Source organism: Oncorhynchus clarkii, chromosome 13 (genome assembly GCF_045791955.1).
Source record: "Oncorhynchus clarkii lewisi isolate Uvic-CL-2024 chromosome 13, UVic_Ocla_1.0, whole genome shotgun sequence".
Lineage (NCBI taxonomy): Eukaryota > Metazoa > Chordata > Actinopteri > Salmoniformes > Salmonidae > Oncorhynchus > Oncorhynchus clarkii.
Window position 1 is genome coordinate 59,680,029 of NC_092159.1, and position 27,119 is coordinate 59,707,147.

Genomic DNA, 27,119 nt, shown 5'->3' on the forward strand with positions numbered 1-27,119 from the left:
GGGATAACCCTAGAATAATCTGGAAAGTCAGATAATTGCGTACTGGGAGAATGATATAACATGGGAACATGGCACCACTACAAGGTCAACGGTACCATTTCCATGATGTAGCCGACTGGCACTAGGAACGCATGTCACACAAGGCTGTGGTGGTGGGCCATTTATGATGATGTCATCGGACTGGCAGTGCAGTCCAGTAGTGGGTGCAGCGTGTCGTTATTCATGGGTCTTCATTACAGTATGATCAGTTCCTCTTTGGTGGATGAATTCCCGTTGATCAGCATAGCAGGGACCAATGAATTCATTCTATCTGACTGTAGATTACAGGATAAGGGCCCCATCCCCATCTCCATAATTAACATCATCTCACTGTGGTGTTACTGATATTGTATCAAGCCATTACACATCTCCTGAATGAGGGACCACTACTCCACATCACATAGAGGAGGACAGATTGTTCTGACTCCAGATTAGTTAGTTAGGTAGGTAGGTAGGTCTCCCTGTCTCAGGGCTAATTAGCCAGAGCCATATACTGCATGTGCTATACAACTGCACCCATATACCATGTATACTGTACATGTCTAGCCTGGTGTCTAACTGTTCCCACATATGGATGGATTGATTCATCACGGTTTTTAAGCATCAGTGCAGTGTATTACATTAACATGCACATTGTGGTGGAAATACTTCCCAGCCATTCATACGAACCACAGTGACTGTGGCCAGCTATGGTAGGGGCCTTTCTCTCTGCCTGCCCAACAGGCATCCATCCGCAGGACAGCTATGTGGTCCTTCTCTTGAGGAGTGGCGAGAGTGGGTAGGATGTAGACCGAGTTAGTGTGTTTAGAACGTTGGCTCACTCTGTTGGGTGGACTGGGTGAGAGGAAGAACTGCATCTACGCAATATTCTGTTTCTTTTTGACAAAAGACAATGAACGCCATTGTCAAAGAAACCAAGAGTTGTGTCTACAGATCAGGGTTGGGGTCAATTCCATTTTAATTCCAGGCAATTCAGAAAGTAAACCAAATTCCAATTTTCCTAACTGAAAAGCATTGAAGATAATTGGAATTTCAGTGTACTTCCAGAATTGACTGGAATTGAAATGGAATTGACCACAACCCTGCAGCAGATACACACCATGTCTAAACAGCATTCTAGTGTATCACTGTCCTGCAAAGTAACCACGGATCTGGAAGTCCACTCATCTTCTCCTCCATACAAGCTTCCCAATTGAAGTAAGAGGGCAAGTAAGAGATGATGCCTGCAGTCTAAGACTATCCACACAGACAGAGTAGCTTGTGGGCAACTCTACACATAGAGTAGCTGTGGACTCTGCCCTGGTTGGAGAACGCATGAATTGACCCATGAATTATTCACCACAGACTGGGAGTGGCAGCAGCCAGGACAGAGTGCTCTACAGATGGTTAACTATATGAATAGGAGTCGTAACTGTTTATACACACAGGGCGTGTGCCGTTACGATCTGCATTTCCCAGGCCTGGGTTGCCAGTCTGTTTCTGCTTTAGCAATTGTTTAGCATGACAACAATAAAGCAAATGGCTGAAGCAGGAACTGGCAGTCAGATTGTCATTTTCCTAAGACTGAAGAACAACAGCAGTATGTCAGTTTATGAAGCTATGGTTCTCTCCTCCTCAATAAGTCATTGCTAACAGAGGTTTGAGCTAACACATCACACTGTGGATGCATGTGTTCCCTAAAGGCACCGCATCAGACTCCCCTCCTAAATCCACCAATGGGATGTGGTGCCTGGCTGCCACTTAAAGAGGATGGGAGTAACAGTAATCCTGTAATCCCATTACTGTCACCCAAAAAGAGTGTGAATGAATGCGTGTGTGTGTGCGTGCGTGTGTGCGTGCGTCTAATTAATTGTCCGAGGGATTAATGGGAGACGAGAAAGGCAGAGGCAGAGAATATCATGGAAATACATTTGCACTGGGCTCCATGGAGATGCTATATATGGACTGCTGTGTGCAAAATGGTAGGCATACCAATGATGTGAAATGCATGTATGTGGCTGTGTGGGTGGGTGGGTAATGTATGTGTGGATTCAGTGTGAGAGGGAGAGAGGAGAAACAGGAGTGAGATGGTGAATCTAAAACCACCTCCTCGCCCCTACCAAATCACTCTGTTGTCACGTGTTGCTCACGAAACTCTGAGGGTGACTTCCAGAGAGCGGCGAGGGGATCAATAAGCCCATCAACGTCAGGACACACTCCTGACTTGAATGATGCAGTTCATGTTACCCTTTTAAATAATAAAACAAGCATAAAATTCAAATGAACAAATCCACCCTGTCGTTTTACAAAATCTAAACCTCAGCAACAGTTAAACATTTAATTTGAGAGGTATTTCTTCTTTTACATGTATCAAGTCTCGATATTAGACAAACAAATGCATTAGGCACGTCTCTCCATTCTTTTGTGGGAAATTGCGAGAACTCTAAAATAACGCAGTGCTTTATGGGATTGCACATTGCTATGGAGCAGGCAATGTTGCAGGCTCAGTGGAAGTGCCTACCGGAGGGGCTAATAAGCCCCTACACACCCTCAATAGCTTTCACTCACTCAGCTTTGGGACACTAGTGCAAATGGCGGATGGTGCATGTGAACGCGAAATGGAGGGTAAGGGGTCGATTTGGGGTTCAGCCTGTGTGTGTGTGTGTGTGTGTGTGTGTGTGTGTGTGTGTGTGTGTGTGTGTGTGTGTGTGTGTGTGTGTGTGTGTGTGTGTGTGTGTGTGTGTGTGTGTGTGTGTGTGAGTGAGTGAGTGAGTGAGTGAGTGATGTGTAAACTTACTTTGGTCTGCATAGTTCTTGATCTTGAGCTCAAGCTGGCGGGAGTGGGACTCCATTCTGCCCACATGGTTCTGAAGGTCCTTCTTCTCCTGCTCCTGACTGTCCTCAAACTCCATGAACTTCTGCTCAGAGACACACAGAGAGGACTCTCAGTAACTCTTTCTCATCAGTAACATATACAGTCGTGGCCAAAAGTTTTGAGAATGACACAAATACATAGTCTGCTGCCTCAGTTTGTATGATGGCAATTTGCATATACTCCAGAATGTTATGAAGAGTGATCAGATTAATTGCAATTGATTGCAAAGTCCCTCTTTGCCATGCAAATGAACTGAATCCCAAAAAAAATGTCCACTGCATTTCAGCCCTACCACAAAATTACCAGCTGACATCATGTCAGTGATTCTCTCATTAATACAGGTGTGAGTGTTGACGAGGACAAGGCTGGAGATCACTCTGTCATGCTGATTGAGTTCGAATAACAGACTTGAAGCTTCAAAAGGAGGGTGGTGCTTGGAATCATTGTTCTTCCTCTGTCAACCATGGTTACCTGCAAGGAAACACGTGGCGTCATCATTGCTTTGCACAAAAAAGGCTTCACAGGCAAGGGTATTGCTGCCAGTAAGATTGCAACTAAATCAACCATTTATCGGCTCATCAAGAACTTCAAGGAGAGCGGTTCAATTGTTGTGAAGAAGGCTTCAGGGCGCCCAAGAAAGTCCAGCAAGCGCCAGGACCGTCTCCTAAAGTTGATTCAGCTGTGGGATCGGGGCACCACTGTCAGGACTCCGACCGAAGGTGGCTCCCCTTCCCGTTCGGGTGGCGCTCGGCGGTCGTCGTCGCCGGCCTACTAGCTGCCACTGATGATTTCCTCCCCCTCCTTATGTGTTCATTGAGTGCACCTGTTTTGAATTATGTATAATTAGTGAGGCTTTATTTAGTCAGCCGGCCCGCCTGGTTCCTTGTGCGGGATTAATTATTGTGACCTTCTGTGTTGTGTAAACTTGTGTGCACGTCTGTGAGTTACGTGCTTTCCCATTTCGTGGGTCTTTTCTGGACAGTTTAAGTCCCCCTGTTTGGGGCGTTTGTTTTGTATTATGCCCTGTGTTTTCGTGGGGTTGGCTTATGTTCGCCGTTGTTGTGCATTAAAATAGCACTCCCCTGAACTCTCTGCTTCCTGCGCCTGACTTCTCACCCACTACACTCAGAGCGTTACAACCACCAGTACAGAACTTGCTCAGGAATGGCAGCAGGCAGGTGTGAGTGCATCTGCACGCAGGCAAAGACTTTTAAAGGATGGCCTGGTGTCAAGAAGGGCAGCAGAGAAGCAACTTCTCTACAGGAAAAACATCGGGGAAAGACAGATATTCTGCAAAAGGTACAGGGATTGGACTACTGAGGACTGGGGTAAAGTCATTTTCTCTGATGAACCCACTTTCCGATTGTTTGGGGCATCCGAAAAAAAGCTTGTCCGGAGAAGACAAGGTGAGCGCTACCATCAGTCCTGTGTCATGCCAACACTAAAGTATCCTGAGACCATTCATGTGTGGGGTTGCTTCTCAGCCAAGGGAGTGGGCTCACTCACAATTCTGCCTAAGAACACAGACATGAATAAAGAATGGTACCAACACATCCTCCGAGAGCAACTTCTCCCAACCATCCAGGAACAGTTTGGTGACGAACAATGCCTTTTCCAGCATGATGGAGCACATTGCCATAAGGCAAAAGTGATAACTAAGTGGCTCGGGGAACAAAACATCAATATTTTGGATCCATGGCCAGGAAACTCCCCAGACCTTAATCCCATTGACAACTTGTGGTCAATCCTCAAGAGGCGGGTGGACAAACAAAAAATAAAAAATCTCACAAACTCCAAGCATTGATTACGCAAGAATGGGCTGCCATCAGTCAGAATGTGGCCCAGAAGTTAATTGACAGCATGCCAGGGCGGATTGCAGAGGTCTTTAAAAAGAAGGGTCAACACTGCAAATATTGACTCCTTGAATCAACTTCATGTAATTGTCAATAAAAGCCTCCGACACTTGCTTGTAATTATACTTCAGTATTCGATAGTAACATCTGACAAAAATATCTAGACACTGAAGCAGCAAATTAATGGAAATTAATATTTGTGTCATTCTAAAAAAAATTGGCCACGACTGTACACACACACACCACTCTCTCACACCACACACACACACACACACACATTACATAATACAGTTTAAAAGAGACACTGCGAATATAGAGAGCAGAATTATTATTTGACCAAATACAGGACCACCCTGTACGTTATACAGAGGGGTACATGTGTAGCTACTGCCACAACATAGTCTAGACTACACTCTAAGAAGCAGGGATGTCTGCTACTATGTTACATAGACAGACCAGGATCTGGAAGTCTTCTGTTCACCCGGAAATGCAGGTCCCCTCCACTCCCACATCCTCCTGGTGTGTCAGAGAAGTGTGTCCTGGACAGAAATCCAGTGTGTGTGTGTGTGTGTGCTTTCACATCCTGCCAGCTGTAATACTTTACTCTAGCCTGCTCTTCAGTCCTCTCCTTTCTTCTTTTCTGTTTTCACATTTATAGATGCATTGAAATTAGAGCTGCCTTCAGTACATCAGATAATGATATTTTTTCATCATTAAACAAAGCCATAACATTCTATAGAATACATTTCTACCTGTAACGTTCAACACAGCTAGAAAGGCTGCAGCTAATCATCTGGCCACCATACTGTATTACCCAGGCCTTCTGTGCTCCTCTCCCCTAGAAGAACAAACCAGGGAGCACAGCGCCGCTGGAAAACGTGTGGCAAGACGGCATTTGCCCCAGTACTTCAATCTGGTGTGAATGCAGCGGCACTGAACACGTTTATCAGACAAATTTAATAGTTCACGTCATAGAAAAACATTTTGCAACAGAAAAGAAAGCAGGCATTTCTTATTGGGCAAGTTGACATAGTACCTTCCCCAATTTCAGCCCGTTTGCATGTTTAGTGAATAAAACCCTGTCCCTGGGATTTCATGTGGTAACCCCCACGCTCGCTGTGACAGGTGGATTCACTTGTCAGTCACAGTGGTCTTCTAGCTACAGCCTACAGAGCCTAATTAACTACACCTCTCAACAACTATGTTTGGTTGCACCAGCACATTGTTTTTTGACTCTGCACTTGGTTTATTTCTTCGCTCACACTCCTCTCCAGTGTGGAATCCTGGAGCAATCTGACTTTGTGGTCTAGTGGAAACTAGAGCTCGACCGATTAATCGGAATGGCCGATTAATTGGGGCCAATTTCAAGTTTTCATAACAATCGGTAATCCGCATTTTTGGACACCGATCATGGCCGATTACATTGCACGAGGAGACTGCGTGGCAGGCTGACTACCTGTTATGCGAGTGCAGCAAGGAGACAAAGTAAGGTGCTAGTTAGCATTAAACGTATCTTATAAAAAACAATCACTAGTTAACTACACATGGTTGATAATATTACTAGTTTATCTAGCTTGTCCTGCATTGCATATAATCAATGCGGTGCCTGTTAATTTCTCATTGAATCGCAGCCTACTTCGCCAAACGGGTGGTGATTTAACAAGCGCATTTGCGAAAAAAAGCACTGTCGTTGCACCAATGTGTACCTAACCATAAACATCAACACCTTTCTTAAAATCAATACACAAGTATATATTTTTAAACCTGCAAATGAACACACATTTTCATGGAAAACAAGGCATGTGTGAATAAAAGCAGTTAATAAAAGCAGTTTAGTCATCTAAAACTATCTAGAATGATCCAATCTATAGCTAGCTAGCTAACAAAACTACTAATGTTAGCTTTAGAGTAGCCTTGCTAGATAGCTAGCTAGCTAACATTAGCTAGCTAGGTTGATGCAATCATGTAGCCAGCAGCTAACATTGGCACAGGATAAAGAAGATGAAACAATCTGCTGCTGCTACCCAAGGACAATGGATACGGAAGATCCTGGAAAGTTTGTTAGTCCAGTAATGTTCATTGGTATATTATTTTATTTGCACTGCTGGTGATTATTCACAAAGGTTTGTGTTGCAAATTTCACTGTCTTAAAAGTAAAAAACCTACAAATTCCACCACAGAGCAGTCTACAGACAATATGAACACAACCATAAAGAGTGAATTTATGGATTCTAGCACCACCAAATACAGAGACAGGCAGCCATCTTTGTCGACGAGCTAGTGCATAGTGACACCTAGTGATATGAACTGGTAATGCAGGTTTGGTTAGAATAGAGTGCAACAGAATGAGTAACATTCAATAAAATCTACTTCATGAAAATTATTATTTTCATGAAATATACATTATTTTCAATTAAAATGTTGAAATAAGTTGATTCAATAATTGAATATATGGATTTGACTGGCAATCAGTTCCTACCGTGAGTACTAGGGAACCAAAATATGCTGCGAAGGATGGACACAATAAAGAGGAAAGGAGAGAGGAGAGGATACATATGAGGAATCACAGCATTGAACATTCCATACCCCCATGATTCCTAACACCCCTCATCGGGACTCTGGTTAATGCGGTTCAACAGTTAGGTTGGGCCCTTAGGGCTCTGGTCAAAACTTGTGTACTATATATGGAATAGGGTGCCATTTGGGACACGGACTGCCCTGTCATCATCTCCACTCTCCACTGCAGCACTTTAGTTATCTAATGTTGTTCTTCTGAACGAGGCCCCTTGGCCTACCCAGAGATACTTCTTGAACCAATGGTTAAAATTGCAAAATATGTTTTGGAGTACTACCAGTGTCAGTTTGTGTCATCTGAAACGTTGGTGTTTCATCGACCGTCTCATGTCCCAACAATGTGTTGTTGGAAGCAGTGCAGTGAGTCTAAGCAAGCAGAGTCTTTAAGGGTGAAATATGTTTTCACTGTCCATGGTCAAGAACATCTCAAAAGAAACATCTTCTCACTGTCAACTGTGTTTATTTTCAACAAACTTAACATGTGTAAATATTTGTATGAACATAACAAGACTCAACAACTGAGACATGAACTGAACAAGTTCCACAGACATGTGACTAACAGAAATTGAATAACATGCCCCTGAACAAAGGGGGGGTCAAAATCAAAAGTAACAGTCAGTATCTGGTGTGACCACCAGATGCATTAAGTACTGCAGTGCATCTCCTCCTCATGGACTGCACCAGATTTGCCAGTTCTTGCTGTGATATGTTACCCCACTCTTCCACCAAGGCACCTGCAAGTTCCCGGACATTTCTGGGGAGAATGGCCCTAGCCCTCACCCTCCGATCCAACAGGTCCCAGACGTGCTCAATGGGATTGAGATCTGGGCTCTTCACTGGCCATGGCAGAACACTGACATTCCTGTCTTGCAGGAAATCACGCACAGTGGACGAGCAGTATGGCTGGTGGCATTGTCATGCTGAAGGGTCATGTCAGGATGAGCCTGCAGGAAGGGTACCACATGAGGGAGGAGGATGTCTTTCCTGTAACGCACAGCGTACAGATTGCCTGCAATGACAACAAGCTCAGTCCGATGATGCTGTGACACACCGCCCCAGACCATGACGGACCCTCCGCCTCCAAATCGATCCCGCTCCAGAGTACAGGCCTCGGTGTAACGCTCATTCCTTCAACGATAAATGCGAATCCAACCATCACCCCTGGTGAGACAAAACCGTGACTCGTCAGTGAAGAGCACTTTTTGCCAATCCTGTCTGGTCCAGCGATGGTGGGTTTGTGCCCATAGTCGACACTGTTGCCGGTGATGTCTGGTGAGGACCTGCGTTACAACAGGACTACAAGACCTGTCCAGCCTCTCTCAGCCTATTGCGGACAATCTGAGCACTGGTGGAGGGATTGTGCGTTCCTGGTGTAACTCGGGCAGTTGTTGTTGCCATCCTGTACCTGTACTGCAGGTGTGATGTTCGGATGTACCGATCCTGTGCAGGTGTTGTTACACGTGGTCTGCCACTGCGAGGACGGTCAGCTGTCCGTCCTGTCTCAGGCGTCTCACAGTACGGACATTGCAATTTATTGCCCTGGCCACATCTGCAGTCCTCATGCCTCCTTGCAGCATGCCTAAGGCACGTTCACTCAGATGAGCAGGGACCCTGGGCATCTTTCTTTTGGTGTTTTTCAGAGTCAGTAGAAAGGCTTCTGTAGTGTCCTAAGTTTTCATAACTGTGACCTTAATTGCCTACCGTCCGTAATCTGTTAGTGTCTTAAAGACCGTTCCACAGGTGCATGTTCATTGAACAAGTATGGGAAACAGTGTTAAACCCTTAAAAATTAAGATCTATGAAGTTATTTAGATTTGTATGAATTACCTTTGAAAGACAGGGTCCTGAAAAAGGGAAGATTTTTTTTTTTGCTGGGTTTATATGTGATGCATTGTGGGTAAATGGTGACTGACTAATTTACAAATAATAATGAGTAGGCCTAGTTACATACACTGCTCAAAAAAATTAAGGGAACACTTAAACAACACAATGTAACTCCAAGTCAATCACACTTCTGTGAAATCAAACTGTCCAATTAGGAAGCAACACTGATTGACAATACATTTCACATGCTGTTGTGCAAATGGAATAGACAACAGGTGGAAATTATAGGCATTTAGCAAGACACCCCCAATAAAGGAGTGGTTCTGTAGGTGGAGACCACAGACCACTTCTCAGTTCCTATGCTACCGAGATGAGATCCTCAGACCCCTTGTGAGACCATATGCTGGTGCGGTTGGCCCTGGGTTCCTCCTAATGCAAGACAATGCTAGACCTCGTGTGGCTGGAGTGTGTCAGCAAGAGGAAGGCATTGATGCTATGGACTGGCCCGCCCGTTCCCCAGACCTGAATCCAACTGAGCACATCTGGGACATCATGTCTCGCTCCATCCACCAACGCCACGTTGCACCACAGACTGTCCAGGAGTTGGCGGATGCTTTAGTCTAGGTCTGGGAGGAGATCCCTCAGGAGACCATCCGCCACCTCATCAGGAGCATGCCCAGGCGTTGTAGGGAGGTCATACAGGCACGTGGAGGCCACACACACTACTGAGCCCCATTTTGAGTTGTTTTAAGGACATTACATCAAAGTTGGATCAGCCTGTAGTGTGGTTTTCCACTTTAATTTTGAGTGTGACTCCAAATCCAGACCTCCATGGGTTGATAAATTTGATTTCCATTGATAATTTTTGTGTGATTTTGTTGTCAGCACATTCAACTATGTAAAGAAAAAAGTATTTAATAAGAATATTTCATTCATTCAGATCTAGGATGTGTTATTTTAGTGTTCCCTTTATTTTCTTGAGCGGTGTATGTTGATTTGTAGATGAGTCAGCCTTGGCTGTGTCTTTGCTTCACTAGGCTGGCCAACCATGATAATAACAACATTGTCAGACAACAACAGAAGGTTAGTGGTTTTATAACTTACACATAAAAAACTGTTACAAAGTATAATGTGTATAATGTTAAATGTAACCCTGCCTTACATAAAGCTTACAGAATTAATAGCAGAAGAGCATCATTAATCAGATGACATAAAATGTATACTTTCTACATTGAAACCTTTCTGTATTTATTTTTCAAAGTCCACTGCTTAACATTGTGTGTGTATGTGTGTGTGTAGAGTGTAATTCATATTTAAAGTCCTTGTAACCATTCTTTGCATAACGCTCAGCCCTGCTATAGTAGTTCACTAAACTACAGAGTATATTGTCCATTGAAGTTGTTGTCTCTGGCTCTTTTGATATTCTATTCACAATGAATAACAACAAGGTTTGTGATAGTGTGAGTCACCTCAGGTCAAGATGGTTTTCAATTCACATGAGCAGACAATTAAAAGCACAGGCCTATAGACATAACACAGAGGAAAAGGGAAGCTATGTATAATAAGGCCTATAGTCATAACACAGATGAAAAGGGAAGCTATGTATAATAAGAATATTTTGTCATAGCCTACGAATAGGACCCAGAGTTTTACCTGACCAGGTCATGATCAGGAAAAACTCCATGCCCCAGAAAAGACACAGACACATTTTGCCACACCACTTTTGAAGCAATGGTGCCACCTCTGAGGGAGCGGCCATTGTTTGCATGCATGTAGATTCATTGTGATTCAAAACATTGGTTAAGGATGAAGTGTTATGAGGAGTGAATGAGGACCCAAAAGCGAACTAACTTAAACAGAGCTTCTTTAATAACCAAACATAGGTAGGCTCAGATAAACCGGCAGATTCCGACAGGACAGGACAAGGTTACAGCAAACATGACGATAGTCTGGCTCAGGCATGAAACACAACAAACAAGAATCCGACAAGGACAGGAACAGAAACAGAGAGAGATATAGGGACCTAATCAGAGGGAAAAAGGGAACAGGTGGGAAACGGGGTGAATGGGTAGTTAGAGGAGACAAGGAACAGCTGGGGGAAAGCGGGGGAGAAAAGGTAACCTAATAACGACCAGCAGAGGGAGACAGGGTGAAGGGAAAGGACAGAGACAAGACACAACATGACAGTACATGACAGTACCCCCCCACTCACCGAGCGCCTCCTGGCGCACTCGAGGAGGAAACCTGGCGGCAACGGAGGAAATCCTCGATCAGCGCACGGTCCAGCACGTCCCGAGAGGGAACCCAACTCCTCTCCTCAGGACCGTACCCCTCCCAATCTACGAGGTACTGGTGACCACGGCCCCGAGGACGCATGTCCAAAATTCTACGGACCCTGTAGATGGGTGCGCCCTCGACAAGGATGGGGGGGGGGGGGGGGGGAAGACGAGCGGGGGCGCGAAGGACGGGCTTGATGCAGGAGACATGGAAGACCGGGTGGACGCGACGAAGGTATCGCGGAAGAAGAAGTCGAACTGCGACAGGATTAATGACCCGAGAAATACGGAACGGACCAATGAACCGCGGGGTCAACTTGCGAGAAGCCGTCTTAAGGGGAAGGTTCTGAGTGGAGAGCCAAACTCTCTGACCGCGACAATATCTAGGACTCTTAGTTCTACGCTTATTAGCAGCCCTCACAGTCTGCGTCCTATAACGGCAAAGTGCAGACCTGACCCTCTTCCAGGTGCGCTCGCAACGTTGGACAAAAGCCTGAGCGGAGGGGACGCTGGACTCGGCGAACTGAGATGAGAACAGCGGAGGCTGGTACCCGAGGCTACTCTGAAAAGGAGATAGCCCGGTCGCAGACGAAGGAAGCGAGTTGTGGGCGTATTCTGCCCAGGGGAGCTGTTCTGACCAAGACGCAGGGTTGCGAAAAGAAAGACTGCGTAAGATGCGACCAATAGTCTGATTGGCCCGTTCTGCTTGACCGTTAGACTGGGGGTGAAAGCCGGAAGAGAGACTGACGGAAGCCCCAATCAAACGGCAAAACTCCCTCCAAAATTGAGACGTGAATTGCGGACCTCTGTCCGAAACGACGTCTGACGGAAGGCCATGAATTCTGAAAACATTCTCGATGATGATTTGTGCCGTCTCTTTAGCAGAAGGAAGCTTAGCAAGGGGAATGAAATGAGCCGCCTTAGAGAACCTATCGACAACCGTAAGAATAACAGTCTTCCCCGCTGACGAAGGCAGTCCGGTGACAAAATCTAAGGCGATGTGAGACCACGGTCGAGAGGGAATAGGAAGCGGCCTGAGACGGCCGGCAGGAGGAGAGTTACCGGACTTAGTCTGCGCGCAGACCGAACAAGCAGCCACGAAACGACGCGTGTCATGCTCCCGGGTGGGCCACCAAAAACGCTGGCGAATGGAAGCAAGCGTACCCCGAACGCCAGGGTGGCCGGCTAACTTGGCAGAGTGAGCCCACTGAAGAACGGCCAGACGAGTAGGAACGGGAACGAAAAGAAGGTTCCTAGGACAAGCGCGCGGCGACGGAGTGTGAGTGAGCGCTTGTTTTACCTGCCTCTCAATTCCCCAGACAGTCAACCCGACAACACGCCCCTCAGGGAGAATCCCCTCGGGGTCAGTGGAGGCTACTGAAGAACTGAAGAGACGAGACAAAGCATCAGGCGTGGTGTTCTTAGAGCCCGGACGATAAGAAATCACGAACTCGAAACGAGCGAAAAACAGCGCCCAACGCGCCTGACGCGCATTAAGTCGTTTGGCAGAACGGATGTACTCAAGGTTCCTATGGTCAGTCCAAACGACAAAAGGAACGGTCGCCCCCTCCAACCACTGTCGCCATTCGCCTAGGGCTAACCGGATGGCGAGCAGTTCGCGGTTTCCCACATCATAGTTACGTTCCGACGGCGACAGGCGATGAGAAAAATACGCGCATGGGTGGACCTTGTCGTCAGAGAGGGAGCGCTGAGAAAGGATGGCTCCCACGCCCACCTCTGACGCGTCAACCTCGACAACGAACTGTCTAGAGACGTCAGGTGTAACAAGGATAGGAGCGGATGTAAAACGATTCTTGAGGAGATCAAAAGCTCCCTGGGCGGAAACGGACCACTTAAAGCACGTCTTGACAGAAGTAAGGGCTGTGAGAGGAGCTGCCACCTGACCGAAATTACGGATGAAACGACGATAGAAGTTCGCGAAGCCGAGAAAGCGCTGCAGCTCGACGCGTGACTTAGGGACGGGCCAATCAATGACAGCTTGGACCTTAGCGGGATCCATCTTAATGCCTTCAGCGGAAATAACAGAACCGAGAAATGTGACGGAGGAGGCATGAAAAGTGCACTTCTCAGCCTTCACAAAAAGACAATTCTCTAAAAGGCGCTGGAGGACACGTCGAACGTGCTGAACATGAATCTGGAGTGACGGTGAAAAAATCAGGATATCGTCAAGGTAAACGAAAACAAAGATGTTCAGCATGTCTCTCAGGACATCATTGACTAATGCCTGAAAGACAGCTGGAGCGTTAGCGAGGCCGAAAGGAAGAACCCGGTATTCAAAGTGCCCTAACGGAGTGTTAAACGCCGTCTTCCACTCGTCCCCCTCCCTGATGCGCACGAGATGGTAAGCGTTACGAAGGTCCAACTTAGTGAAAAACCTGGCTCCCTGCAGGATCTCGAAGGCTGAAGACATAAGAGGAAGCGGATAACGATTCTTCACTGTTATGTCATTCAGCCCTCGATAATCTATGCAGGGGCGCAGAGACCCGTCCTTCTTCTTGACAAAAAAAAACCCCGCTCCGGCGGGAGAGGAGGAGGGGACTATGGTACCGGCGTCAAGAGCTACAGACAAATAATCTTCGAGAGCCTTACGTTCGGGAGCCGACAGAGAGTATAGTCTACCCCGGGGGGGGGTGGTTCCCGGAAGGAGATCAATACTACAATCATACGACCGGTGTGGAGGAAGAGAGGTGGCCCTGGACCGACTGAACACCGTGCGCAGATCGTGATATTCCTCCGGCACCCCTGTCAAATCACCAGGCTCCTCCTGTGAAGAAGAGACAGAGGAAACAGGAGGGATAGCAGACATTAAACATTTCACATGACAAGAGACGTTCCAGGAGAGGATAGAATTACTAGACCAATTAATGGAAGGATTATGACAAACTAGCCAGGGATGGCCCAAAACAACAGGTGTAAAAGGTGAACGAAAAATTAAAAAAGAAATGGTTTCACTATGATTACCAGAAACAGTGAGGGTTAAAGGTAGCGTCTCACGCTGAATCCTGGGGAGAGGACTACCATCCAGGGCGAACAAGGCCGTGGGCTCCTTTAACTGTCTGAGAGGAATGTCATGTTCCCGAGCCCAGGTCTCGTCCATAAAACAGCCCTCCGCCCCAGAGTCTATTAAGGCACTGCAGGAAGCTGACGAACCGGTCCAGCGTAGATGGACCGACAAGGTAGTGCAGGATCTTGAAGGAGAGACAGGAGTAGTAGCGCTCACCAGTAGCCCTCCGCTTACTGACGAGCTCTGGCCTTTTACTGGACATGAAGTGACAAAATGACCAGCGGAACCGCAATAGAGACAGAGGCGGTTGGTGATTCTCCGTTCCCTCTCCTTAGTCGAGATGCGGATACCTCCCAGCTGCATGGGCTCAGCACCCGAGCCGGCAGAGGAAGATGGTAGTGATGCGGAGAGGGAGGCGACGGAGAGCGCGAGCTCCTTTCCACGAGCTCGGTGACGAAGATCAACCCGTCGCTCAATGCGAATAGCGAGTTCAATCAAGGAATCCACGCTGGAAGGAACCTCCCGGGAGAGAATCTCATCCTTTACCTCTGCGCGGAAACCCTCCAGAAGACGAGCGAGCAAGGCCGGCTCGTTCCAGCCACTGGAGACAGCAAGAGTGCGAAACTCAATAGAGTAGTCTGTTATGGATCGATTGCCTTGACATAGGGAAGACAGGGCCCTGGAAGCCTCCTCCCCAAAAACAGATCGATCAAAAACCCGTATCATCTCCTCCTTAAAGTCTTGATACTGGTTAGTACACTCAGCCCTTGCCTCCCAGATTGCCGTGCCCCACTCACGAGCCCGTCCAATAAGGAGAGATATGACGTAGGCGACACGAGCAGTGCTCCTGGAGTAAGTGTTGGGCTGGAGAGAAAACACAATATCACACTGGGTGAGGAACGAGCGGCATTCAGTGGGCTCCCCAGAGTAACACGGCGGGTTATTGATTCTGGGCTCCGGAGATTCGAAAGCCCTGGAAGTGGCCGGTGGATCGAGGCGGAGATGGTGAACCTGTTCTGTGAGGTTGGAGACTTGGGTGGCCAGGGTCTCAACGGCATGTCGAGCAGCAGACACTTCCTGCTCGTGTCTGCCTAGCATCGCTCCCTGGATCCCGACGGCTGAGTGGAGAGGATCCGAAGTCGCTGGGTCCATTCTTGGTCGGATTCTTCTGTTATGAGGAGTGAATGAGGACCCAAAAGCGAACTAACTTAAACAGAGCTTCTTTAATAACCAAACATAGGTAGGCTCAGATAAACCGGCAGATTCCGACAGGACAGGACAAGGTTACAGCAAACATGACGATAGTCTGGCTCAGGCATGAAACACAACAAACAAGAATCCGACAAGGACAGGAACAGAAACAGAGAGAGATATAGGGACCTAATCAGAGGGAAAAAGGGAACAGGTGGGAAACGGGGTGAATGGGTAGTTAGAGGAGACAAGGAACAGCTGGGGGAAAGCGGGGGAGAAAAGGTAACCTAACAACGACCAGCAGAGGGAGACAGGGTGAAGGGAAAGGACAGAGACAAGACACAACATGACAGTACATGACAGAAGTATTACTTGCCACATGTCTGTAAAGTGGCAGTTTATAACCACACCTTAGGGATGAATGTCGAACTGGAGTGAAATCTACTTACGCTCACTCACATTTCTATAAACAGTCAAACAGTGTATCATTTGTACAAAGGGAACTGTGTGATGAACTACTATATCATGGAGACTTTACTCCTCATAGTGGTGAGAAGATGCACACAGCTGAACACCCTTCTTTATTTTTCCAGGTTTGTGTTTTCGATTTGAGCGATCTGTTAATAAATAACAACAACAGATTCAATGCGTGGCAGAGGGGCCTATAAAAGCTGAAGAACACACGCACATCCAGGTACTTTTGCCTGATGAAGACCTAAAGGTGGAAACGTTGTTACAATAACATCACTTAGGAACATGAGCAGCAATGTGGCGTTTTCCTTTTTATATTTCACAGTGGTCTAGAAGACATTAGGGGACAGATGTTGCTCTTTAAAATCCAACAGGGTTTGACAAACCATTCCCTTGGAAACAGATTAGGTCAATATTGAGTAAAATGGGGAAGGTTTATGGTGCAACACCAGGCCTAAGAGTACGTAATAGAAGCCAAGGGACAGGGAAGTCTCTCCCTCTCAGTGAGCCCTGGCCATCACAAAGGATCACGTGACCTGGAAATCATAACCCACACAGCCAACAATACGAAAACCTCGCCCCCCTCCTCCTCATCTGCATCTTTTCTGGGGAACACAAGGCTTCCTGGGATGAAGAAACCCAAGGCGGGCTGGAGGAGTGTGTCTCACTGTTTCTGTGTCACAGCCTGGACAGAGCGGAGAAGCCTAAAACAGCACTACACGCTGAGTTTGCTCCAATGGGACTACAGAGAGACAAACGGTCCGAGTCACATCCAACTCTCCCTCACTAAGACTCAGGGCCAGGCAGCAAGAGGTCCAACAAACACACACATGGACACAAACCAAAACACACACAGAAATAGGTCAAACCAGACTGGGCAGTGCTGCAAGTGAAGCCCCACAGTCTTGAAGTTGTCTGTAACCACTGATCAAAGCTCAGTATAGTCATTTTGACCCTAAATGGCTGTGGTAAAAATTGTGGTAGGCTGAGCTGATCCTAGGTCTGCTGTAGGGGCAAGGCAACCTTTAGTTCTATGGTGATCGTTCTCCCCACTGAGGTAGGGTCATGACTCTGTGTATGGGCCTGGACAGATGCTAAGTTCCTCTTCTATTCCTGATGCCTATTTCTTTACCTTTACTAGAGGGATGAGCTTAATATGTTACCTTTACTAGAGGAGCTTAAGATGCATATCCAAAGCAGTCGAAACGATGCAGGTCAGTCTGCTTTGGATGGAACTTCAACTGCTTTGGATGAACTTTATTCTCACAGTATTATACACTCCAAATTAATATTATTATTTTTTTTACATATTTGAGTAGTAATGTCATGATTACTCAAGTAACAACTCATTCAGGATGATACAGTGAGAAACGGTGTAACTACAGAAATAGCATGAAAGCCCTTCATACTGCAAGTGCCAGTAAAACCCAGTTCTGTTTTATCTCCCCTCTTCTCCACTCGCTTGTCCTGTCCTCTTAATTCTGTTCTGTCCTTTCTCACCTCATCCTCTCCTCCTCTCTCCATTCGATGAGCAGTCTTGATAAATTGCAGAGTCACTAAACCTGCTGCTTCTGAGGCAGAATACAGCATCTTCTCTATGTGTGTGTGTGTGTGTGTGTGTGTGTGTGTGTGTGTGTGTGTGTGTGTGTGTGTGTGTCCAATGTACCTTGCCCGATTAGGAATGTTTGTCTCTATAACAAGAGGCCTAATTCACTTCTCATAAATGTAAATGTGTAACTACTCATTCATAAACAGTTTCAAGGGCTTTTCCTAAACTACAATAGGTAATTGCGGCCCACTTAGGGACGCTTAGGGCCTGACTGTATTTGTCTATACTCGTCTGATTACTGATGCTTTAGTTTAGAGCAGTGGTCACCAACTGATTCAAAATCACTTTGAGTCAAAATGCAATCCGAGATCTACCGCTCAGAATTTTTTTTTAACCTAAACCTATGCAATGTTAAGCAATTAAAAACAGTTCCGTAACAATGAGGTTTGTGAGGTGGCCTATAGACCCAATACATCATCACTGCATGTTGACTATGCTTGACTATGCAAAATTGTCCTACACAAGAGGGATCATCAGTTATAAGCAAACAATGTGAAAGAAATGACAGGAAGAAGTAGCCTTCACTATTCAGTGGGGTTTTATGTGGCTGTATGACAGACCCACTTGTATTATGATTCAGTGTAGGCTAGTATAGGCTAGTGACTCTGGATAATGTATGCATCCCTCAGTTATCTTCAGTGTTGTAATAGCCTACTCAAGACCGGCCTAGGAGTGTCTCGGTCTTGTCTTGGTGTCAGATACATTTTTACTCGTAATTTCTTGCCGACACCAACCAATACCAGGAGAGTGAAAAACTCATAATTATCAGATCCCATAAAACCGCTTTGCCAGCGCAAATAGCCACACTCCTTTCATGACTCATTAATATCTTAGCATTACTTTTGTTAAATCATTAGTATACATTTTAAATAGCTTTTACAAATTTGATGTTTTACAAGAAAAGGTCATTTTATTCATGGTTGTTTCTATTGTTTTTAACAACATTTAGTTTTTAACAAATGTAAATGTAATATTCAAATGCTGTTTTTATGTGTACAAATGTTGTACAAATATAAATGATCTGTTTTTAAAGGAAATGTAATAATAAACAATTATAATAATATATTATGGACTATTTTCTGGTCTTCCTACTTTACTCTTAACATTACTGTGCTTTACTTTCATTTAAAAATATCCTAAACTTTGTAGTGCTCCTCATCATTTCCTTGATTTGCTGATAGGGAAAAGTGGGGATCATTGTTTGAAAGTTGCTCGCTCACTATTAGTAAGGTGTGACTGGGGGAAGTTGGAACATATTTGATATTTTTATCTGTTATAGACCTGTTTGAGTTAGTGATCATTTGTAGGGTGGCTCTCTATTTACCCTCAGCATGCATGTGTTACCATTCTGAATGTCTAAAGAATTCATATGTTCTCCTGAAATACTGTATGAACACAGTGGGCATTTTGAACTCTTATTATGGTGACAACGTGGGGTGTGCCGACGTAATCGGATTTACTCTTCATTACCCTTGTTTTTCTCAGACCATTTTCAAATTATGTTAAAACATTTTACGTACATGATCACACAGGGAATATAACATTTTAGGTCCATGATCACACAGGTAATATAACATTTTAGGCCCATGATCACACAGGTAATAGAACATTTTAGGTCCATGATCACACGGGTAATAGAACATTTTAGGTCCATGATCACACGGGTAATAGAACATTTTAGGTCCATGATCACACGGGTAATAGAACATTTTAGGTCCATGATCACACGGGTAATGGAACATTTGTTGTATTACTTGCGGGGCACTGCTGAGTGAGCATAATATACAGCCTTTATTTACTGGGACTGATGGTCTGCATCTGATGATCACTGAGAGGAGGGAAGGAGCAGCCATGAAGCTGCCTCTCACCTGACTTACCGTCCCTCCTCTCTCCCTCCCTTCACTGAAAAAAAGAGGACAGTCTTCCAGCTGATGGCGAAACTTAAGTTGCACTGCATTATTTCTGCACCAATTCATGTTGTTACTCCTATGACCAGAGAAAGTGAAATATCCCTTCATATTAAAAAAGACACAAGCCTCTAATAATAACGGAATAATAATATGTCAATCATTATTATTATGTTGGTAACCCATTGTATAAAAGTGATTCAAAGCCTTCGAAGACAGTGTTTTGAGGATATATTGGCACGGTAACAACACCCGTTCCAATATATCCTCCAAACACCGGCTTCTCGAGCATTATCACTTAATTGAGAGGCTTTGAAGCCATACTGGCACTCCCTAGTAGGAGCAGTCCTCCATAGGAATTAATGGAATTCTACAGTATTTCCATTAAATGTTTCGAGAACAGAATTACATGGAATTAAGTAGGGGTCAGTAACATGTGTAGTCTCTTTTACAAGTGACAAGTACCAAGATGGTTTAAATACACCACCCCCTGTCAGTCATCCAGGATATATACACATCACCGGTCTAGACAGGAGCTAATGGTGTGTGAGAGCAGAACACAGGTGGGATGTTTCTGATGACATGATTGGATTTACCTTGAGAGGAAGACAGTTCTCCCAGTGGCTCTGTTTATCTTTGGACAAAAAACAATATACTAAAGATATTTTCATGCAAAGTGATAAGCGGCTGACAGCTGTTTTTGCAGGCTACAGTAGCCAAGCAGGCAAACAGTCTGACAAAAAAAGAATGGATGGTTGACTGTAACTGGGGGCTACGTCCTCTCATGGCAACATCAAACGCGCACCTATATACTTAGAGGAGAAAAACATATCTGTCGCAGGCATGCTGTGTGTTAGTGCGTGATGAAATTGAGGCTACTGTGAATCAATCCACCATGGATGGGTAGGCTACTGTTAGCATGATGCTAAACTAATCACACAGTTACTCCTCTAACTGGGAAGCAGATAGACATTACGAACGTGGCTCTCTTTCCACAATATAAGATTATTAGCCTCGTGGGTATCCCTTGTTGACAACGTTGCACCACGTGCATGTTCTACACTACACATAGACATCGGTAGGGATGCTTTGGTGATGAAAAACACTGGCTTGGGTGGCCTTGCAGCTAGAGGCTGCGTTTAAAATCCGCTGTCAATGTCCTCCATCTCACTCCCTCTCTCCGTCGTTCGCTGCCCGGACTCACCTCCTCTGCGTGTTTCCTCAGCGCTTTCTCCCGTTCATACTGCGTGATGAGCTGTTCGTTGTCCTCCTTTAACAGTTCTAGCTCCACTTCATGCTCCTGGTTTTCCGCGAACACCGAATCCAGGTTCTCCAGCACAGCCACGACGAGCGGCATCAGTTCTTTCACCACATCTTCGTCGTATTTTCCTATCAGTTTCTCGAACTCGCGGTAGATGGAGTTGGCCAGGCCCGATACCCGCTCCGACATCATAGCCGATGTCCCCGGGTCGTCCTGGTACACTACTCCGTCCTCCAACTCCATTTTCTTCCCTTCCTTGAACAAATAGGTCCTGTAAATAGGATTTACACTTACCCCGCCACTATGAATTCCGTTATTTTCTTTAAGAAAATCGAATGTGTATTCCCTTTAAAAGCTTCAATTGAAATGGCAATATCCGTGTAATTTTCCCTCACTGGAAGCGTTCGATAGACGTGGAAGAAATTTCCCTCCGGTTCCCTCCTCTCACAACATAGGTGCGTTCAGTTCACTTGAACGTTTGCTACGTTGCAGAACTGTTTGTACTGAACGACACGTTTTCGTACGTTCTTGAACAGACTGAGGTACGTTTGCTCCCGTTTGGTAGGTGTGGTGTGTCTTGAAGCAACGAGTGACGTATTTAAAGGGCAGTGGCCATGCTGACAGCGTTCCCGCAACCGTTATTATTATACATCAGTTTCCCCAACCCACAACCTCCACGTTATTCAACTGGTCGTTCAGTACCATTTCCGTTCAATTGAACGTTCCAGAACGTAAAAACTTACTGAATGCAGCCCAGCTGAGTATGACGTGGTGACGTCACATTTTTAACGTGGACAATGTAGTTTTACCGAATATTTGTAGCCTACAATGTTAAGCCTAGGGCTAGTCATATGATATAGTCAAACACATTATAGTAATAACATAGTAATACGAAAGTATACTGTTAATAAAGGCATCTTTATTTAAATTCCATTGTCCTCAAAATACTTTAAGATCCTGCTCTAATAACGATTACATTTTAGTTATTTAGCAGATGCTCTTATCCAGAGCGATTTACAGTTAATGCATTGATCTTAATAAGATAGCTATCAGTCATGGTAAGTAAAGTTTTCCTCAATAAAGTAGCTAAATAATAAATAATTAAAATATACAAATAATATATGCAATAAATAACATATTTCTTCAATAAATTATACATTGTATTTGTAACCCACTATCTCACAAACTCAAAGACCTAAACAACAGACAAAAACAAACCAACAGAAAAAACAAGTGGCAAAATTGTCCTACTCAAGAGGGATCATCAGTTATAAGCAAACAATGTGAAAGAAATGACAGGAAGAAGTAGCCTTCACTATTCAGTGGGGTTTTATGTGGCTGTATGACAGACCCACTTGTATTATGATTAGGCTAGTATAGGCTAGTGACTCTGGATAATGTATGCATCCCTCAGTTATCTTCAGTGTTGTAATAGCCTACTCAAGACCGGCCTAGGAGTGTCTCGGTCTTGTCTTGGTGTCAGATGCATTTTTACTAGTAATTTCTTGCCGACACCAACCAATACCAGGGGAGTGAAAAACTCATAATTATCAGATCCCATAAAACCGCTTTGCCAGCGCAAATAGCCACACTCCTTTCATGACACATTCATATCTAATGGACTATTTTCTGGTCTTCCTACTTTACTCTTAACATTACTGTCCTTTACTTTCATTGAAAAATATCCTAAAACTTTGTAGTGCTCCTCATCATTTCCTTGATTTGCTGGTAGGGAAAAGTGGGGACCATTGTTTGAAAGTTGCTCGCTCACTATTAGTAAGGGGAGAACATATTTTATATTTGTATCTGTTATAGACCTGTTTGAGTTAGTGATCATTTGTAGAGTGGCTCTCTATTTGCCCTCAGCATGCATTTGTCACCATTCTGAGTTTCTCTAGAATCCATATGTTCTTGTGAAATACTGTATGAACACAGTGGCCATTTTGAACTCTTATTATGGTGGCAACTAGGGGTGTGCCGACATAATGGGATTTACTCTTGATTACTCTTGATCAGAAACCCTGGAGTGCGCTTTAAATGCCGGTAAAGCCTATACCTCAAGTGTGAATTACTGCGCTGTCACTCAAAGCGCTTCTCAGAGAGCATCATTATGTTCATTCACTCATTCACACACATTGTTCAAAGGTAAATGACTCTGACAGATCAAAATGCACATGATTTACTTACTTAATCCTATTCAATTATCAACGGAAAAGGCTAATAAATAGCCTAATGCATGGCTGGCTACTACTGCCTGCATTTAATCCAGACAGATTTAGATGAAGGCAGGCTAATTCACTTGCCCCATATACTGTTCCAATTAAGACGGAAGAACTAGCCCATAGTTGTTTCGAGAACACAGAGCTTCACACTTTGAGTGAAAGAGAGATGTGTGCTGGCAGCAAAAATTACAGATAATCAGATTACAGATAATAATAAAAAAGACTTGTGTCATAGTCATATTCTGAAAATTCTCCATATCCATTACGATGCTCGTTTTGTCTGAGTACTTGGTACAGCCCTAGTGGCAACCATGGTCTTTTGAATTGGACTCGCATTTTCCTAGATTCCAGCTTGTCTCGGTCTCTTCCACCCTCCAGTCTTGGTCTCGACTCTGACTGGATTTGCTCCGGTCTCGATCTTGAATCAGTCTCCCTTTAGGTGGTCTTGAGCACAACACTTGATATCTTGTGGGGGCTTTCTGATGAAGTAATCTGCCAAATTGAGCCAAACCCTCAATAGCAGCACATTCATGTCTTCATCCAAGTTTATTTCCTCATGGTAGTTCTTCACAGGCTGGATGCAGTTTACTGGTACTCCCAGTTTAGTACTACGCTGCTCCATCTGCAATGAAATAATAACGTTGGAATTCATTTGAATGAGCTGTAGCTGTGTATGTAACTACCATGGAATATGTATTAGGGACACTGGCTAGCCACCCATTGATGGTTAACAAATCGAACAGTCTTTCATAATACAATCGGATGGTTTTTGTACTCACCTTCTCCTTTATGTACTTGCTCAGATAGATGTTTTTCAGGTCTTTCTTCACCAATGGACAGGCGTCATTCACTCTGATGAGAATAACCATTTGGGGAATCCCTGCCAGAGCAAACTGATTTAATCCAGCAGTCCCTTTTCTCTCCAGGCAATGCGATGACGCTCCTACTCAAAGACATAGTACACCTACAATACTATTAGTTTGTGTAGCCATCAAAATAATAGCAATGTACAGTCATTTTCAGACCTGGGTTGAAATATATGTGTATTTGATCATTTTCTATTTAAATACATATTTTCTGTGTATTTGAGTATTTTTAAATAATGTGGCCCAAATCAACTACTTCTATTGGAAGTATTTCAACGTTTTTTCAAATGATTGCGTAACACTTCATTTTCAAGTTCATTATTACAGTGTGATTGCTGTAATAAGGACTTATTACAGTGTAATTCATTACAAGTATTGTAATGAATTGTGATAATTCATAGTTACACTGTAATAACAACATGTAACTGGTGGTAATTACAGAGGTGTAACAACTGACGCTTGTTCCCATGTTTGTTTCAAATGTAAAAGTTTTCGATAGCATCCCAACGCACCATTTTAGTCAGTGCTATCCAGGATTCCTTGGGACATCCTTACCCTAACCCTGACCTTTACCCATACACTTACCCATACCTTATAATTTGAAAGTATTTTCAAATACTTATTTCCAAATGGATTATTTCAAATACCAACCGGACCTGGTTCCAATGCATGGGAGTATAGAAGTATATTTGTATTTTTTTCAAATACATGCCAATACTTTCCAAGTGTGTTTCCAAATATATTCCAATATTCAACTACTTGTACTTTCAAATAAAATATATCAAAATACTGACTTCCAAATGACTTTTGAGATATCCTAAATAGTATTTGAACACAGGTCTGACACTAAAATTAGCACTCTCACCCATATCAGCGGCTCCTTCTCCGATGTTCCTCATCTTCTGGATGACACCAATCAAGACAGCCATTTTATCAGCTGGTATGTCACTGACCAGACAATGAACTCTGTCCTCCGAACTGTGGGTATTTATGTAGCCAGGATCCTCTTCTGATAATGGTGATATGGGATTAAACTAGCCAAGAGTGAAAATTAAAAAATGTGTTTTAATCAATACTGACTAACTGACTGTATCAGAGATTCCTTGTTGGTGATATAGTTTTTCGCATTGTTTACTTTACCTTGTGGCCCTCTTTTATATGGCTCTTTAGGGCCTTGATGATGTCAGCCTTACGCACACCTTTGACACTTTTCTCCAGACCCATGACAACATTGAACACCAATGGGAAATAGATTCCATGTTTTTCTTTTTTAGATGTTGTGGGTTTCGTACTGTAAAATAGGATGTGCATTTCTAATGAATTATACAATTTGATGAGTATGCACTGATAATTAAAATAAAATGGTTGACATTCACATCCATTTGCTTTAATATGTTATGGTTTCACTCAATGGGTTTCATATAACACTTGCTTATAACTTACTTAACTAACTTACTTTTCTGGCAATGCTTTCACCTGCAGCAGCGAAGTTGGCCAAGGTGATACTCGTAATGTGACCCTGAAACACACAATTGATGGAGTTGATGAAGCTGGATTTTCCCGCTCCAGCTGGTCCATGGAGGAGGAATCTGATAGTCTTCACTTAAGATTTCCAGGCACATAGTCTTTCAGTTCCTTAAACATTTCCACTTCCTGACTATCAGAGGGCAGTAGAGGACAGATTTAGAGAGGTAGACTCAGCGATACAATATCATGTCACAGCAGGCTTACAGAAAACAAAAACAAAATTCTAATCTTCCAAGACTGCCACATCATTTGGGTGATTTGTAATCTGTTGTTTTGACTTGTTTGTCGCCACTTTGCATGATGCTGTCACATCACGGAGTGTACCTTTAAGTTAATAAAAAAGCAATGGACTTGGAATGATGCCATTTACTTTATTGCATAATTTTCACGGGAGGTGGTCCTTGTACACAGCATTTTCAACTGAAAATGATTTTAAAATATATTTTTCTCCCATTCATTTTCAAACGAACCCCCAAGGTGTGATCCTCCATTCCTTGTCAAAAACTATTAAACAAACATGCAATACTGGTCATAAGTTTTAGAACACCTACTCATTCAAGGGTTTTTCTTTATTTTTAAGACATCAAAACTATGAAATAACACATATCATGTAGGAATCATGTAGTAACCAAAAAAGTGTTAAACAAATCAAAACATATTTTATATTTGAGATTCTTCAAATAGCCACCCTTTGCCTTGATGACATCTTTGCACACTCTTGGCATTCTCTCAACCAGCTTAACCTGGAATGCCTTTCCAACAATCTTGAAGAAGTTCCCACATATGCTGAGCACTTGTTGGCTGCTTTTCCTTCCGACTCATCCCAAACCATCTTAATTTGGTTGAGGTCAGGGGATTGTGGAGGCCAGGTCATCTGATGCAGCACTCCATCCCTCTCCTTCTTGGTAAAATTGCACTTACACAGCCTAGAGGTGTGTTGAAAAAACAAATTATAGTCCCACTAAGCCCAAACCAGATGGGATGGCTTTTCGCTGCAGAATGCTGTGGTAGCCATGCAGGTTAAGTGTGCCTTGAATTCTAAATAAATCACAAGACAGTATCACCAGAAAAGCACCCCTTCACAATAACACCTCCTCCTCCATGCTTTACGGTGGGAAATACACATGCGGAGATCATCCATTCACCCACAAAGACACAGGGGTTGGAACCAAAAATCTCAAATTTGGACTCCAATGGACAAAGATACACCGGTCTAATGTCCATTGCTCGTGTTTCTTGGCCCAAGCAAGTCTCTTCTTCTTATCGGTGTCCTTGAGTAGTGTTTTTTTTGCAGCAATTCGACCATGAAGGCCTGATTCACACAGTCTCTTCTGAACAGTTTGAGATTGAGATGTGTCTGTTACTTGAAACTCTGTGAAGCATTTATTTGGGCTGCAATTTCTGAGGCTGGTAACTCTAATGGACTTTCCATCTGCAGCAGAGGTACCCCCCCCCCCCCCTTATCACCACACAACTGATTGGCTCAAAAGCATTCAGGGAAGAAATTCCACAAATTAACTTAAGAATACACACCTGTTAATTGAGGTGCATTCCAGGTGACTACTTCATGAGGCTGGTTGAGAGAATGCCAAGAGTGTGCAAAGCTGTCATCAAGGCAAA

The 27,119-nt window shown here is 44.2% G+C and overlaps 1 protein-coding gene across 1 annotated transcript in view; it reads right to left on the reverse strand.

Moving 5' to 3' along the window:
- The window catches only part of LOC139365181 (C-Jun-amino-terminal kinase-interacting protein 4-like), a 54,266-nt gene extending 32,982 nt beyond the window's left edge, over positions 1–21,284 (reverse strand). Inside the window, exons 1-2 of the mRNA XM_071102635.1 lie at positions 20,828–21,284; positions 2,816–2,936 (exon numbers count right to left, since the gene is read on the reverse strand). Coding sequence (XP_070958736.1) covers positions 2,816–2,936; positions 20,828–21,127 — 421 coding nt within the window. The 5' untranslated portion in view covers positions 21,128–21,284. The remainder of the gene's footprint in view (positions 1–2,815; positions 2,937–20,827) is intronic.
- Positions 21,285–27,119: the final 5,835 nt, after the last annotated feature.